A 17699-nucleotide genomic window follows, 5' to 3' on the forward strand; every position below is an offset into this window, starting at 1 on the left:
TGGGTTCTCCCCTCCGGGTGCATCAGTTTCCTCCAACAATCCAAAAGCATGGTACTGAATTCTGCGGCCGGGATCCCAGCATCGGGATGCTTGACGCCGGGATCACGACCACCAGTAACGCGGCCTTAACCCATCCAGATGATAGGTCGATATGCATTAGGTCGACAGCAGGGCCGATTGTAGACCTTGTGGTGCCCAGGGCGAGAGTTTCCTTTGGCGCCCGGCGACCCCCTCCCCCGACAACCAAAACAGGGTTAGTGTGCGCCTACGGTGTGGAGCAAAAAAGAGGGCGTGGCTTCATGGGGAAGGGGCGTGGTCAGTTATGCCCCCTGTAGCTGTGCCCTCAGTGGTTGTGCCCCCAGTACTGTGCTCCCTGTAGCTGTGCCCCCAGTACTGTGCCCTCAGTAGTTGTGTCCCCAGTAGTGTGCCCCCTGTAGCTGCGCCCTCAGTAGTTGTGCCCCCAGTACTGTACCCCCTGTATCTGTGCCCTCAGTAGTTGTGCCCCCAGTACTGTGCCCCCTGTAGCTGTGGCCTCAGTAGTTGTGCCCCCAGTACTGTGCCCTCAGTAGTTGTGCCCCCAATACTGTGCCCCCTGTGTAGCTGTGCCCTCAGTAGTTGTGCCCCCAGTACTGTGCCCCCTGTAGCTGTGCCCTCAGTAGTTGTGCCCTCAGTACTGTGTCCTCAGTGGTTGTGCCCCCTGTAGCTGTGCCCTCAGTAGTTGTGCACCCAGTACTCTGCCCCCTGTAGCTGTGTCGCTTACATAAATAAATAAATACTCACCACCCCCGTTCCTGCTTCCCGACCGCTGCTGCCCTCCGTCTCCGGCTTCTGGCGCCGCTCCTTGGATCTATGGGAGAGACGTCATGACTTCTCTCCCATAGCATCGCATAGACACTAGAGGTCAATTATGACCTCTAGCGTCTATGGCTGCTCCCACAATGCTGTGCGGGTGCGCGATGACGTCACCAGTAGTGGATCTTGCCATGGTGGTGGCGCCCTTGGGATGGCAGCGGCGCCCTCGGGGCAACAGCGCCCCTGGCACAAGTCCTGCTTGCCCATGGCAAGATCCGCTACTGGTCGACAGGTACAAAAGGTTGACAGGTACAAAAGGTCAGCAGATGAAAGGTTGATATGCATTAAGATCGACAGGTTCAAAATGTCGACATGACAATGGTTGACACACAAATGGTCGACACAAGTTTTTTTGTGTTTTTTGGTTTATATCTTTTCCCAACTTTTGCTTGATTTACTATCCACATGGACTACAACTGGGAATAGTAACCTTGCCTGAATTGTGGCAAATGAAGCAAGCCTCCGAGGATACACAGTTCCCCTGATTGTGGTCACATATGATGAAACATACAAAAGAACAGCTGGAAGAACTACAAAACCATAAGTGTCAATCATTGTCAATATTGACCTCTTGACCCTGTGGACCTTTTGTACCTGTCAAACTTATCCACTGTCTACCTTTTACCCATTGACCTTTTGTCCCGGTTGACCGTTTGACCTCGTCGATCTAATACATGTAGACCATATGATTTCGTCCTAGTGACAGTCTCTACCTAGACACTGTAGATCTTCTATACTGTACCACAACAGATTTCCAGGCAGTATCACATACATGTACTGTACAAATCATATATATTTTACATCTCAACTGAAAGGCACTATTATATATACTGACAGTGTCCACAAGCCTAGTAGAGCTATTTAAACACACTTGGGATAGGCATAACAATTATCCTTACCATGTCATGGACCAGGGACCAGGGGTGCAAGTGGGCGGGTACGGGTGGGTACGGCATACCCTTAAGAATTTAGCCGTGGGTACACCGTACCCACACTGACGGGCCGCCGCTCCCTCCCTCCGCTGCTCACTGCCGCTGCATGTGGGGAGGAAAGCGCAGCGTGCGCCTCTCCTGACCCTCAGTGTCTTCAATTCAGCGCCGGCCCATGAGCCAATCAGAGCTTGCGGATCGGCGCTGAATTGAAGGTAGAGACCCACACTGCTGCCGGAAACTGAGGGGCAGGAGAGGCGCCCGCTGCGCTCTCCTCCCCTCACACACAGGACAGCACAGCAGCAGCGGTGAGCAGCAGGGGAAGGGGGGGCATGTGTACCTGGCACTGGGGGCATATCTGGCACTGGGATGATATCTGGTACTGCGGGGACATGTGTATCTGGCACTGGGGTCATATCTGGCACTGGGGTCATATCTGGCACTGGGGGGACATGTGTATCTGGCACTAGGGGCATATCTGGCACTGGGAGCATATCTGGCACTGGGGGCATCTCTGTATCTGGCACTGGGAGCATATCTGGCACTGGGGGCATCTCTGTATCTGGCACTGGGGGCATATCTGGCACTGGGAGCATATCTGGCACTGGGGGCATCTCTGTATCTGGCACTGGGGGCATATCTGGCACTGGGAGCATATCTGGCACTGGGGGCATCTCTGTATCTGGCACTGGGGGCATATCTGGCACTGGTAGCATATCTTGCACTGGGGGGACATGTGTATCTGGCACTGGGGACATTTCTGTATCTGGCACTGGGGGCATATCTGGCACTGGGAGCATATCTGGCACTGTGGGGGCATTTCTGTATCTGGCACTGGAGGGCAATGTAATATATATCTGACACAGTGGGGGCATTTGTGTATCTGGCCAGTGCCGTTTCTTGCGGCGGGCGAGCCGTGCAACCGCATGGGGCACCCTCCGCGGCATTTCTTAAGCACTTTGAAGCCCCCCTCTCCTCCCGAGTGCCCAGCTCTGGGGGCGGGGTTTCGCGGAATGACACGTTTGCGTCATGACGTCACGACGCAATCGTGTCATTCCGCGAAACCCCGCCCCCGAGCTGGGCACTCGGGAGGAGGGAGAAGGGGGAGCCAAGCCGGCCGGCGCCGCGCAGACGAGGGAGAGGCGGCTGAAGAGCGGGAAGAACCGCTTCAAATGTAAGTCAGCTCCTCTCCCTCCCTCTCCCTCCCTCCCTCCCCCCCCCCCACCACCTGCCGTACTGTGTAAAATGGGGACACCTGTCTGCCGTAATATGTAAAATGGGGACTCTTGCCTGCCGGAATGTGTAAAATGGGGACTCTTGCCTGCCTTAATGTGTAAAATGGGGACACCTGCCTGCCGTAGTGTGTAAAATGGGGACACCTGTCTGCCGTAATGTGTAAAATGCGGACACTTGCCTGCCGGAATGTGTAAAATGGGGGCACGTGCTTGCTGCAATGTGTAAAATGGGGACACTTGCCTGTTGTACTGTGTAAAATGGGGGCACGTGCTTGCTGCAATGTGTAAAATGGGGACACTTGCCTGTTGTACTGTGCAAAATGGGGGCACGTGCCTGCCGCAATGTGTAAAATGGGGACACTTTCCTGCCGCAATGTGTAAATGGGGACACTTGCCTGCTGTGCTGTGTAAAATGGGGTTGCGTGCCTGCTGTAATGTGTAAAATGAGGACTTTTTTTTTTTAATCCTGTGGTGGCCGTGATGATGAGATCAGATGAGACCACGCCCATCTTAACAAAACCACGCCCATTTTAACGAGGCCATCCATCCAAGGCTTAGTAAATAGACCCCGCAGTCTGTTATCGTCTTCACGCCTTTCCATTCACTTGCATTGAAGAGCAGGTGTCAGATCTGCATATGAACGCACACATACTTTTTCTATGGACTTGTGCTGTACACATTTGCGAATATCACACTAATTCAATTAGTGACATTTTTTCGACAAGTCAAAAAACAGCATTTTTCGCCCGTTTTTTGGTTGAATTTACATTTGACCTATTCAATGCCCGTGCTGTTTTTTCGACTGGTCGAAAACTCCAGCACGGGCCCAAACCACGTGGATCAGCGAATTCGCCACTGATACACGCGTTTTGTCGAATTTGCGGGTAATTTCAACATTCTTCAGTCCATTTTCGCCCATGCTGATTCAACAAAAAAACAAAAAACGAAAAGGCATGGGCAAAAATGGATCAAAAAACGTGCCCGCTATTGAATACACATAGGTCAAATTAGGGCCGATTTTCCGACTGTCGGAAAATTTGGCACTAATTGAATATCCTCCTAAATAAACAAGAATAACCGTTCAAGCATGTTGTTTGGTAATGTAGTCTTTTCAGTTGTTTGATGAACACATACATTAGAGTATAAGTGTCTTTCACCGACTTTAATGTCAATGTCATCATCTAATCAACTCCATGGTAAATGGCTCTAAATGACAGTTTGTGAGATTATCTGCCCGCTGCCTCCTTTTATATGCTTGCCCGCTGCATCCTGTTATATGCCTGCCCGCTGCCTACTGTTACAGTATGTGCATGCTGCTGCCATTATCTGCCTGCTGCCTCCTGTTAAATGCCTGCCCGCTGCCTCCTGTTATATGTCAGCCCGCTTTTTCTGTTATTCACTGAACTTTGTAAATCCAAACACAGGTGCGCAAATGCAGCTAGTGGAATCCATTTAGGCAAAGGCAAAATTAAAGCACAAAAGCTGTTGGGGCACTCATAGGAGTATGTTGGATTCATACCTACAGATGGAGCTGCGCTCATCTGAGGCAGCTCCATCGCAAACGAGCACTCCAGGCGTGACTAGGCGATCCGTCTGCCTAGTCACACTGGGAGTGCACAGAGACGCTCCCATTCAGAGCGTCTCTGTCTGGGCACGCGGATGGAGATGCTCTCCATTCAAGTCAATGGGACGCGTCTCCGTTGCAGGCCCGTGGCGATAGACGTGCCCAGGTGGGCGCACCTAATCACAAATGGAGCCATGACTAGCATGACTCCATCTGTATGTAAATTTATAGTGGAGGACAGATAACAGGAAAGCTCCAAGATGACTGCTGTCTCATCATATGGGGGCATATGTATCAATGCTTGGAGAGAGATACAGTAACAACCCATCAGCTCCTGTCATTTTACAAACACAGCCTGTAACATGGCAGTTAGGAGCTGATTGGATGGTACTTTATCTGTCTCCACTTTATCACTTTCCAAGGCTTAGTACATCTCCCCCCATGTAAGCTCTCATGAGCAGGGCACTCTTCCCTCATGTGTGTAAGATTCTGAATTTGTATTGTACTGGGCTGCAGGGCAGGTGTATGAAAGTAGGAGGTTGAATTATGCTTCATCTCATTCAGTAACACCTTGAATCAGAGAAATACTTATACCCCTTTTCCACTGTAGCACGGGTCGCAGCCGTGTTGCCCGACACAGCTGCGACCCGTGCTACTGCCCCCTTTCACACAGCGCTCACCTATCCGGCATATTGGCAGTGACGCGGCAGGGGCGGCGTTGGGAGATCACTTGATCTCCCAGCGCCGCCCTCCCATACACTGTGAATGGGAGCCGTGTCGCCTCGACACGGCTCCCGTTCACACTACACAGCTTACCGGGTTGAACACGTGTTGAACCCGGCAAGCTACCTGGGTAGGATTCCCGGATCACTTGATCCGGGAATCTGCAGGGGGACCCTTTTCCACTAGGGAAAAACACGGGTAAATGCGTGCCCCCGAGCATTTACCCATGTTTTAAAAGCTAGTGGAAAAGGGGTATAAGATGAGGTATACCACCTGGCAGTGGTAGCTATACTACTGGAGCCTAGAACACAAGTGCTTCAATACACAGCATGATTGAGGGGTACATTTACTAAGCAGTGATAAGAACGGAGAAGTGAGCCAGTAGAGAAGTGCCCATGGCAACCAATCAGCACTGAAGTAACATCTGTAATTTGCATACTATAAAATGATACAGAGGTGCTGATTGGTTGATGGGGCAACTTCTCCACTGGCTCACTTCTCCGCTCTTATCACTGCTTAGTAAATGTCCCCTTCGGTCTGTAACACACTAGGGATCTACTGTATGTGTCTGCTGTGGCATTTTAACTACTGGTGACAATCAATGATAGCAGCTCTGTACACGGGTATTTGCAGATAGTGTTGGAGATTGCATGCATGAGGCTTAGAATAGCAGACTCTAGCTGGAAGCGCAGGTAGTACTGCAGATAGCAGACTGGTGTTTATGATGATAGCTGATTACAACAGAGAGAACTGGAGGGGATTCCTGCTGCAGAATGGAGAATGCTAAACACAGGACTGAATACAAGTAGCTGTAGTAGGCGCACTCTGTATAACTGATCGCAGTCTACGGTTTAAAAACAGGTCACAGTTTTTTCCTTTGCACCATAGGAGCTCCCCAATAGACATATTTTACAAAAAAACTCTGGAAGAATTTAACAATATGTGTCAAAAGGAACACAAAAGGTCCAAATACAAATGTAATTTAACAGTAAGAGAAAGCACCTCCCAACGTAAATTAATCAATGACCCCTCCCTTGTCATTAAGCCGGCTAACAAGGGAGGGGGATTTGTAATACAAAATACAGATGATTACTTATCTGAGGCCTATAGACAATTAAATGATGTAAAAATATACACTTTAAAACCAACAGACCCTTCTAGTGATTTCCACAGGGCACTTAGCAAACTTGTTGAAAATGCCTTTAAGGAGGGAATGATATCAAGGGATGAGATGAAATACCTTATACCCACGCACCCTATCACTCCCACTTATTATCATTTGCCCAAAATCCACAAATCACTCACTGCACCTCCTGGTAGACCCATAATTTCTGGTGTAGGGTCCCTCACATCTAAGTTTTCACATTTTGTAGATTACTTTTTACGGCCCTTAGCGTCTACTCTCCCTTCTCACATTAAAGACACCACAGCTTTTCTAAACTCCATTGCAAGAATCAAATGGAAGGATTCTTATTTCTTTATGACTTGTGATGTATAGGCTTTATACTCAAATATCCCGCACAATAAAGGCATCTTCACTGTTGCCCAATATCTCTCTAAATCCGAAACCTTATCTAAGGATCTTCAAGATTTTATTCTGGCTTCTATTAAATTCATATTGTCGCATAATTATTTTTTGTTTAATCACCAATTTTTTTTGCAAATTCTTGGAACGGCCATGGGTACGAGGTTCGCGCCGAGCTTCGCCAACCTATACATGGGAGCGTTTGAGGACGCACATGTTTGGGGGCGGAGTCTGGGCGCGGACCTTGTATACTATGGCCGTTATATAGATGACCTCTTTTTTATTCTTGATGGAGATATAAACCTTTTTTCTGACTTCACCTCTTATTTAAATGATAATGATTTTAATTTACAATTCACTTGCATGTTAGGTAAGTCCTCCATCTCATTCCTTGATATCTCCCTCACAATAATAGATGGAATGATATCTACTAAAACCTTTAGGAAGGAGGTAGATAAATATAACTTTTTACATTATGAGAGCTCACATCACAAACCTTGGATAACAAATATTCCATACGGCCAACTACGACACATTAGGCATAATTGTAGTGAACATCATAACTATACAACACAAGCAGACGAATTATCCCGATCCCTATGTGATAAGGGTTATCCTTTAGAATTAATTCAAGGAGCCCGGACACTAGTTGACCAGATTGATAGGAAGGATCTTTTACAATATAAATTGGCCGATTCAAAATTTAAACAAGACCAACCGCATTTTTTTTCACAATATAACAATTCTTCGATAAAAATTAGGAATATCATCGCCACCAATTTTCCCATTTTACTTACTGATCCTATTCTCAAAACAGTAATTGGCGAAAAACCTTCCATTATTTTTAAACGATCCACAAATCTGCAACAACATCTTGCCCCTAGCTTTTTTGTAGATAGAAGAACTTCAGGACAATCAAGTGCCTCCCTAAATTCCTCCCAGTGGTTAACAAAAACAAAAGGTTGTTTCAAGTGTGGCTCCAATCACTGTACAACATGTTCTTACATACAAAACAAAACTAAAGCATTTTTTTCTACAGATAATACACAATTTACCATTAATTCCTTCATTAATTGTAATAGCGTCTTTGTCATATACATATTAGTTTGCAGTTGCAAACTTATTTATGTGGGACGCACTACACGGAAACTTAGAATCCGTTTTTTGGAGCACAGGCGTAATATCCTCAAGGGACATCTTTTTCATAGTGTCTCCAGACACTTTGCTCAATTTCATCATAAAAATCCACAAGACATTCACCTTATAGGTATCGAAACCATTCCATCCACTCCAAGACGGGGTGACAGATATAGGAAACTCTGTCAACGAGAAAACTTTTGGATTCATAAGCTGAGAACCCTCGTTCCCGATGGCCTCATGAAACCATAGGATTTGATCCCTAATATTAGGATACTTATTCCACTTTCCAAGACAAGATCCAAGGCAGTCTATAGTCCTCATCCTTTTCCTCCTCTGTTTCCTTCGTGTGATCAGCCTCTTTCCCTTCCTCCTCCTTTGTCATCATTTTTCCAATATATATGAAGTAATTTATTTTATAATAATTTTTTTTTATATATTAAAATACACATAATTTTATTATAATTAATAATCCTATTATTTGGTCTCCAACTCTAGAATCTCCTCCATTGGGGGTTTGTCCTTTGGCCCGATGGCTGTGTCTATGCATATGTTCATGCCTATATAGGTACATATATACATTCATCTAACACAGAGAAATAGGGTAATTTATGTGAACCTATATGTGAACACATCTGTCAATTATTTTTATTTTATTTTTTATTTTTATTTTTTTATTATTTATATTTATTTTTATTTTTATCTTTATTTATTTACGATTGTTATTTATTTATCTCTGAATAGACATGTTTGTTATTCAGTTCCAGTATTAGTATCTATATACATGCCCTGATCCATTCCCTTTTTCCTGATAAGAAATCCGCTTTCATTCCTCCTGAGAAATATAAACTCTTCTCTAATTTATTAGCGGGGACATACACTAATTAATTAAATTTATCAAATTTAGATAACTCTAAAGTCCCATCAAAACCTTCATATGGTCCATCCTTACTATTTCCTAGGGATTCGAACAGAATTAATTATAAATTTTATACGATATAATATCAGTCTAATAGTGCCAAATGTGTGTTTTCTCTGTCACGTATCTATTACATCTGTTTGCAGTTTGGTTATCCGTCTGATATATATACTTTTAATTTATAAATGCTTCCTATGTTAACCTTGCACTGCAGTTATTTTTAACTGAGTTATTTTTCATTTTTTATCTTTTACTTTTATATATACAAATTATTTCTTATTATATATTTATGTAAGTTTAAGGATTCAATTCTGTGCATCTTTTATGGAGAGCTGACCTTTTTGTCTATGTATTTATTGCTTATTAGTTTCACCTGATTTGACTTACACTTATGCTATATATATGGTCAAGTTTCTTAGAGGAGGTATTCCTTTGAAAAAGTCACGTGATTCGTGATGAAACGCGTTAGGCTCCTCCCCTAACTCTGATCACCGACTACTGAACTCAATCCATTGATATCGCTTTTCACGGGGACACGTCCCGTCACTCTACAGAAGATCCCCCTCCATTTGCAAGAGGCTGCTCCGGCTAACGCTACTACCCAGCACTCCATTTCATATTTCCAGTGGCTGCTATCTTCTCGCTGAAATCCCTGCAACAAACGGCGGCTTCGGCCAGCGCCATTGCACGGCGCCTACAGCCAGCAGAGTTTTCTCCCTGCAACTAAGGACGGCTACGGCCAGCGCTATGTTACGGTGCCCACAGCTACCAGAGGACTCTCCGTGCAAGTAACCAACTTACGGCGTCCCTGGCCACAGCTACTGCACGGCGCATCCAGCTAGTCAGCAGCACCTCTGACTACTATTACTGGTTATTTCTTCCAAGTGGGCACTAAAGGATTCCCCCTAGCCCTCGGGAGACCACCTGAAGATTCTGGGCAAACCATTTCAAAGACGCCGGTAAATATACAGCAGCCTCTGCTAGAGCAATCTAGCTCATTCCTTCTCCCTGTGCAAACAATCAGTGGGCTTTAGTGGATTTCACCGAGGACGCTCGGTGTCTATAGCCCCAGGACAGATTAATTATATACCATTATTGATTGTCATTTATTTTTTGTCGGGACTTCCATGTTTTTACTAGCTAGAGTGTGCATGTTGCCTCTGCACCTGTAGCTAGATCTGTTACTAAGTTATTTCTTTCAAGCGATACAATTTTAATAAGCATGTAAGAATAATGATACATTTCTTAAACAGTGTTTCAAATCTATATCTACACTGAGCTAATATTCTATACATTGCTTTAACCATTTTAATTGTGGATATCGTTCATTAGATATATCTACGGTTTTCAGAGTACATACAAATTTATAAGTCTTTTATATTTGTATAATTGTCTTCTATTGGTGTGTCATTATTATTATTTTAATAAATATACTTTATATATTTTGGTTGTCAGCTCTCCATAATTTTGGTACACTAACAACACTGTAGGCGCAGCCAATCTTTTTTCTTTCTTTTGTGTATAAATTACCAGAGGCACATACACAGTGCCTTTTTGGCGGCGCCTCACTGTTGTTTGAACCACTTATTAATATTTCTAGGTGCTTTAAGTAGATTAGTTTCTGTTTTTGGTTTTTGCACTCTGTATAACCCTGGAGAGGAACTAGAACAGTTGATGGAAACTCAGGAGTCAGAGAACCACTTTTGATACACAGGGACCAGGAGTAGCTTGAATACAAGTTGTACTGGCAATGAGCAGGTGTCAGAGAACTGTTTAAATAGTGTAATTTGCAACAGAATTGGATACTGAAGTCATGTGAGGAGGAGAGACACTGTAAATAGCTGTATTAGTGTCAGCTGACCTCATGCAAGATGGCGGCACGCATGTCACGCCAGGCAACAGCAACAGGTGCATCCTGAGATGCCTGGCATCGCCGGGTATGATAAAAGGGTCTGATAACCTGGTGTGTGACAGTGCGCTTTTGCTTCTGTCACTAAGAACAAAGAACAAATAAGCAGCAAGCGCAGGAGAAGCCAAGGGTTATATCTTCTCTCCACTGCCTACAATGACTCCTAACCCTTGGCTTGTCCTGCCCCTGCTGTTTATTTGAGTATTATAAATGCTGACACAGTAATGTTTATAAACCTTGTCCATGTTCTGCAATGTTCCATACTGTAAGTCACTTTTTTTCTTGTTCTGTTCATACAGTACGTAGTAAAGGTGCCGCAGACCCCTTGAGGTGCCATATAAATAAAGATGATAATAATAATAATAATAATAATAATAATCACAACTAATTTCCACAGAAAGAAATCTTCCTTTATAAAGAATGTAAAGTACAACAAATATTTTTTATAGCCTAGATGCTTTTTATTGGTATTTGGTTGTGATTTAGAGGGGATGCGGTTAGAATCCCGACAGTCGGGATCCTGGCGCATGAGATAATAGCACCGGAATCCCCACACACAACAGAATGCCGTTGCTGGAACCCCAAAAGGGGCCATGACACCAACGCCAGAATCCCGACATCAACACATCGGGTGGGTAAGTACTATGCTGGTGATAGGGGGGTGGTAGCTTTAGGCTGCACGGTGGTGGGGTCAGGGATAGGCACCACCGGGGGGTTATGATTAGGCTGCGGAGGGGAGATGGTTAGGTCTAGGTTGCGAGGAGGTGGAGTTAGGTTTATATGCCACTCGGGGGGGGGGGGGGGGGTGTTGGGGTTAGGCTGAGGGGGATGGAGTAGGATTAGGCACCTAAAAGGGAGGGCTAGGGTTAGGGAAGGATTTAAGAAGGGTTAGACTACTTACTGGCCGTGTTGAGATTTCAATCGACAGCCGGCATTTCATACCCAACCCATTTAGAGGACACATCCAAAAATGCCTATTCGATTATGGTCAAATTTACTCTCTGACATTTCCAGGCCTGTATTTTGAGCATAGATGGAGTACATGCACCTGTAGGTATGGTATATAGATAGGGAACCGTCATCATAAACTTTTAAATTGCACATGTCTTGTGTAGGAGGAGAATTTATGCTTGGTATGGATTGTATTTCAGAGATACAGTACGTGCAATGATCAATAAGTGTCATCTCAAATGTTCACACTTAACAAGTGGTTGTATGCCCTTAATGTTCTACTCTTGCTTGAATATCCTTTGAACTACTGTACCTCAATATGTGCAAGAGGCTGAAACTGTCAGATACGTACAGTTCAATCAATATCTTGGAACAAGTTGACTATTTGACAGCGAAGGTAATATTGAGCCACACAAATGCTCCAAAGTGCAGGTCTGAATCACCCCTATGGTGTTACAATTCAGAGGTGTTCCATTAGACAATTGGATAGACATTTTTAGATACTTTCATTTTTATATACTATGCCACTTGTTTATTTGAATAAGATTAAATTGCTATGCTGTATAAATAACATAATTTTATTCATCACTACAACCTGCTTAATTTGAATATGCAAATTAGGGTATGGCATTAGTTCATTATTTGACAATTCATTTTTGTAGTAATTGTTATCAATATGAGCCCTACTGGAGAAAGAGCACTAGATAACTAAAATAATAATAATAATAATAATTATTATTATTATTATTATTATCATTATTATTATTATTATTATTATTATTATTATTAAGAATCCCGAAATGAGATTTTGATGCAACCATTATTCAATGAAGATGTCACTCAATGGAAATATCATAAGCATTATACTGTACATTACTTGTTAAGTAAAATAAGAAGTTTGAAAATATACAGTAAGACAAAAAAGGTCACAAATAAAGCCAAGAAAGGAATTGATTTCAGTTAATTTTTTTCTTGCAATCCTAATTTTAGAGGCCAACAGAACAAACTCCTAAATCAAATTAAAATAATATAATAAATAGCTACTAATACAACTGAAATCTATGAATACAATTAGTCCTGAAGATCTGCAAAAGAGAATTAATTTTGGAACTCCATGGAGGCTATAAAGTCCTTTAAATTTCATCATAAAACTCTAAGGCATCATGATAAAAATATCTATGTTTAGTCTTTTGTGAGATGAAATTAAATAAATCAATATCCAAGTCAGGCCTGGGAAATCAGCAAAATGTGTCATATTGCTGTAATAGCGCCTCCGAAGCGGAAAGAAAGATAGTAATCTCATTGTAACATTGTACAGTAGGTAGAGATCTCAAACTAATTTAAATCTAAAATTATTTATTTAAATAATTGGTTGGTGTAATGGTTAGCATTACTGACTCACAGAACTGAGCTCTTTGGTTCAATTACCACCAAGGCCTTAACTGCATGAAGTTTGTATATGCTCCCTGTGCTTGCGTGGCTTTCCTCCAGGAACTCCAGTTTCCTCCCACACTCGAAAAATATACTGGTACTGTAGGTTAATTGGCTCCAGTCCTAACACAACTTAACCTTAGTGTGTAGAGCTATGCGGATTGGTTCTCTGAATTTCAGGGTTTGGATTGCAAAAATGACATGTCTTTAGCTGTTTTTCTCGATTTTTCTTAAAGCTTATCGATTTCTTTATCGATTTTAATCTGAATCGAAAACTGAATCCAAACCAAAACATTTGATGATGGTTTAGACAAAACCAAAACACGGTGATGAATCAGAACCTAAACAGGGGACTTTGCGTACACCTCTGCTAGTGTGTGTACATGTGGTTGGAAATATAGATGTATTAAGCCTGGAGAAGTAATAAAGCAGTGATAAGTACAAAGTGATAACTTACCAGCTAATCAGCTCCTAACTATCAATTTACATATTGGAGCTGATTGGCCGGTGCGTTATCACTTCTCCAGGCTTAATATATCTGCCCCAGTGCCACTTATACCCCGTTCACACTGCACGAAAAACCCAGTATCAACTCAATATTTTGCCGGGTCGACACGGGTCGCAGTACAGTATGAACGGGTCACTGCTGAATTCCCAGGTCGCCTGACCCGGTAATTCAACCCGGGAATAAAGAAGGGTTATTCCTGGGTAATTACCGGGTCAGGCACAGTGTGAGCGGAATATTCACAGTATAGGGAGAGGTGGTACGGTGATGATGTCATTTCCAGCGCCACCTCCGCACCCACTCCCGATGCTGCCTCTGTCCCCGCCTTGGATGGCAACCTTGCCCAGCATATTGCAGGGTCGGGAAACCACCCTGTTCACACTGCGTGGGTCCAATGACAGATCGCACCCGGGAATGACCCGTTTCCAATTTCCGGGTGCGACCCGGCAATTGCAATGTGAACTAGGTATTAGACAGGAACTGTTGTTAATGACCAATTATTATATGTAAAGCGCTATGTAATATGCATATGGCATCTTAATAACTGCCAATAAATAACCTACACATTATTTAACAAATATTTGGCTATTATAATTCTTTCAACAGCATTTTTAGTTATTACTGTAGAATTATTTGTCAAGCTTCTGTACAGAAAATATTCCATCATAAGGTACCATGTATAAATACAGTATTTATGTCCATAAATTTAATGCAATATAACTATGGAAATAGTGTGAATAAATGTTATATAAATAGTAGTACCTGCTACTAGCAGCTCTTTCTTTCTTGCTCTCTCTCTCGCGCGTGTGCCCCCTCTCTTTCTCTGTCTCTACCACTCCCTTCCTCCCTCCCACTCTCTCTCTCTCTCTCTCTCCCCCCCTCAATCCATCCATCTTTCTCTCTCGTACCCCCTGTCTTAAGTGTCTCAGGCCACCTAGAGCCTTAACCTAGCTCTGAGTGGGACAGATTATATATTTATGGACAAATTTAGGTTTAGAGAAGGTCGGTCGGTCCAAGCTCACCTTCATAGTCATAGTCATAAAACAAAGCTGACCAATCGTTGTGTGATACATGCCACAGCAGTCAGTATTTTCCCTGTCTGGAAAAGAATTCCTTTTGCATCACAGCATAGAAACCTGGGTGCAGATTTCCCCCTTTTAGTTGGTCTGCTCCTAACTGTAAACAAGATCCAACATGTGTAAGAGCAAGAGCAAAAGTAATCCTGTTCCAATAATTCATCAGAGGATTAATGAGTAATCATCCTATGCTTATTCTATACTCCTGAGAGAGTTTCATCATCAGATTAACACTAGGAGGAAAATAGCTGGAAAAGATTACTAGAAACAGTAAACACACACGCAAATCTGATTACAATGAATCATTTAAAGGGAATGTCTACTGAATATTTCATTCATATCCCCATAGCCATAACAGGATGATTTTATTTTGAGAACACTGTTATTGATTTTTCTGTCATCTCACAGTTGGAAAAACGTTTAAGCTAAATACACACTATAGAATTATTGGGCAGACCTGGTATACTGTATATTGGGTCATTGGCCCGATAATTGTCTAGTGTGTACGCTACACCAGTGCCCAATGGTCTGTCCAAAACAAGTTGGATGTTGTGCAAATCGTTTTGGTATCATTTAGAAAATGCAGTGTGCACAGATCTTGGGCCGGATATAATGACGCCCAAGTTCATTGCCGGATGTTTTGTAAAAGGGGCAAACATGTACAAGACTACACCATAACTTGTAAGTGATTACCCCTTTAAAAAAAACATCCAAATTCGTCCGGAATCCCACACGGCACCGAAGTCGGACGTCATTACATCCAGCCCCTGATGTCTACTGTGAAGGAGACAATATCTGTGAGACCATTAGAATCAAAGGGATCTTTTAGAAGTTGAACTAAACTATTATTGGGTCATGTGTACGCTGTACATTGGCCATTTTCTGGATTGTTTTGGTCGGTGTAAAGCTGTCTGAATCTAGCATCGCTGGGCAAAGTCTTATAGTGTATACCTAGCTTTAAGCACATCAGTTTTCCTGTAGCACAGTGCGCTGTTTGCCAAAGTGCAACAACATTGAAAAACATTTTAGTGTTGGCTGCTTGCCAGATTCTCTACAAAGGCCCAGACATGCCTATTTAAAGAGGTCAGACCTTCTGTCTTTTTAGACCAACTTGATACATGTGGGCTAAAACATCTCCAGCTTATAAACAGATTAGAAAGAACTTTATTTTTCAAACAGAAGTTTGCAGAAAAGTTAATAGCAACACTTTATCAAATTATCTTTTTAGCAATTTCAAAATTACCAATTGCCTACATTATAATTCAATGGAAGGCATCCAATTAGATCCAATCCGTTTTCGGCAGGTGAAAATGGACTGATATCACGATTAATGACCGATGGTCATTATCGCGGTATCCAATTAGGGTCCATTTTCAGCACCTGAAAACGGACCCGCGACTGCGCGAAAACACATGGTATCCCATGTGTTTTCGCGACTCCGGCAGCCACTTATCGCGGATTATGCTTTGGGTGCCTGATGCACCAGAAGCTAAATCCAAGCTAAGTGCCAGCATTGGGGAGCCTGCACATCGCGGCTAATAGGTTAGCCCCTGGTGATACAATTACACGTGGTCATCGATCTTTGGGGCTGTGTAAAAAGTGCAAATTTACAACATAAATGCTCTGTATTAATGTTACTCACCTTTATTTGCGCAAATGAATCTGTGTGAAAAATGTCAGCACCAGTATGGCTGTGAGAGACATTTTCCAGGTGTCAGCATTAATTATGTTGATATTTTAACCTCAAACCAGGAACCTAAACAGGCTTAGTTTTGCACCCAAAGGGATTAATAGGTTATGTAAATGAGTGGTCAGGAGTGGAGAAGGTGCATTGGGTGGTGGTGGAGGGCAGGGACGGGATGGGGGGAGGGTGTTTATCCTAGTTTTATGTGCGGGCGCACAGTATTTTTCTTCCTGGAATGGGCCTGATTTTCCAGTTGCCCGAAGGTGATGTAAACCAGACCTTTGGGTCTATTCATGAAACAGGGTAACGTGTGGAGAAGTGAGCCATTGGAGAAGTTGCCCATGGCAACCAATCAGCATTGAATAGACCCCTTTATTCTGTAGTTTTAATGGTGCACATTTAGCACCTTCTAGTTACATTGTGGTAGAAAAGCACAGTTATAGGTCAACATTCAACATGTAAGAAAGAGAGTCCAGATCTTCTCCTCGCTCTTATGATTATTTGTGATGAAGTGGGTTGATCGTCAAGCTTAATGTGAGCGGACACATATATCTAGGAAGGACAAAATGAACAACCAGTCCTCAATATAACATGCCACTCCCATGTTACCAGGGACCAGATCACACAGAGGCCATGCAGTGACACCGGGGTGAGAGCACCAGCACCACATTCTCTTCTTAGCTTTCAGATGGACTGATGGAGAGATCTATTGAGAGATCTTTTTGAGAGATCTGTTGATACAGGACATAAGACTGATCTTGGCATTAGGTTAGAGGTGGAGCTCCCTGGTGCTCCCCCACTTTCTGCAAGGATGGTCTTATTATACTAAGGAGTGATTGTCTAAAATGGAATTACAGTAATTGATGTCTCCAGTAAAACACATATCTAATTCTTAATATAAATATCTGCTACTATAAAACTGATTATATATTATTTATATTTTTGCAGAGTCCTGAAAGTGTTTCTCTCTCGTACTGCCCAACGCATCCCTTACATGACCAGCTGTAGAGTCATGCGGATGTTGTCTGTGATTCTCTTACTGGTGCTGTGGTTTCTCGTCGCCTGGACATCTGCTGTTTTCCAGAACATGGACCGAAACATCTCCCTTATTGTTCAAGGGGAAACCTCTGACCACCTTCAATTTAATATGTGTCTGATAGATCGATGGGATTACATGATGGCTGTTGGTATGTTGAGTTTGCATTTTATAATTACTTTCCTTGTTCTCACATATATAAATATATATATACTAGTTACCA

At 43.1% G+C, this 17699-nt stretch overlaps 1 protein-coding gene across 2 annotated transcripts in view; it reads left to right on the forward strand.

The window, feature by feature from the left end:
• GPR158 (G protein-coupled receptor 158) overlaps positions 1 to 17699 on the forward strand; it is a 490037-nt gene that overhangs the window by 411374 nt on the left and 60964 nt on the right. For both annotated transcript variants that reach the window (XM_063921634.1, XM_063921635.1), the window contains exon 7: positions 17389 to 17627. In XM_063921634.1, coding sequence (XP_063777704.1) covers positions 17389 to 17627 — 239 coding nt within the window. The remainder of the gene's footprint in view (positions 1 to 17388; positions 17628 to 17699) is intronic.

This window comes from Pseudophryne corroboree, chromosome 5 (genome assembly GCF_028390025.1).
Source record: "Pseudophryne corroboree isolate aPseCor3 chromosome 5, aPseCor3.hap2, whole genome shotgun sequence".
Lineage (NCBI taxonomy): Eukaryota > Metazoa > Chordata > Amphibia > Anura > Myobatrachidae > Pseudophryne > Pseudophryne corroboree.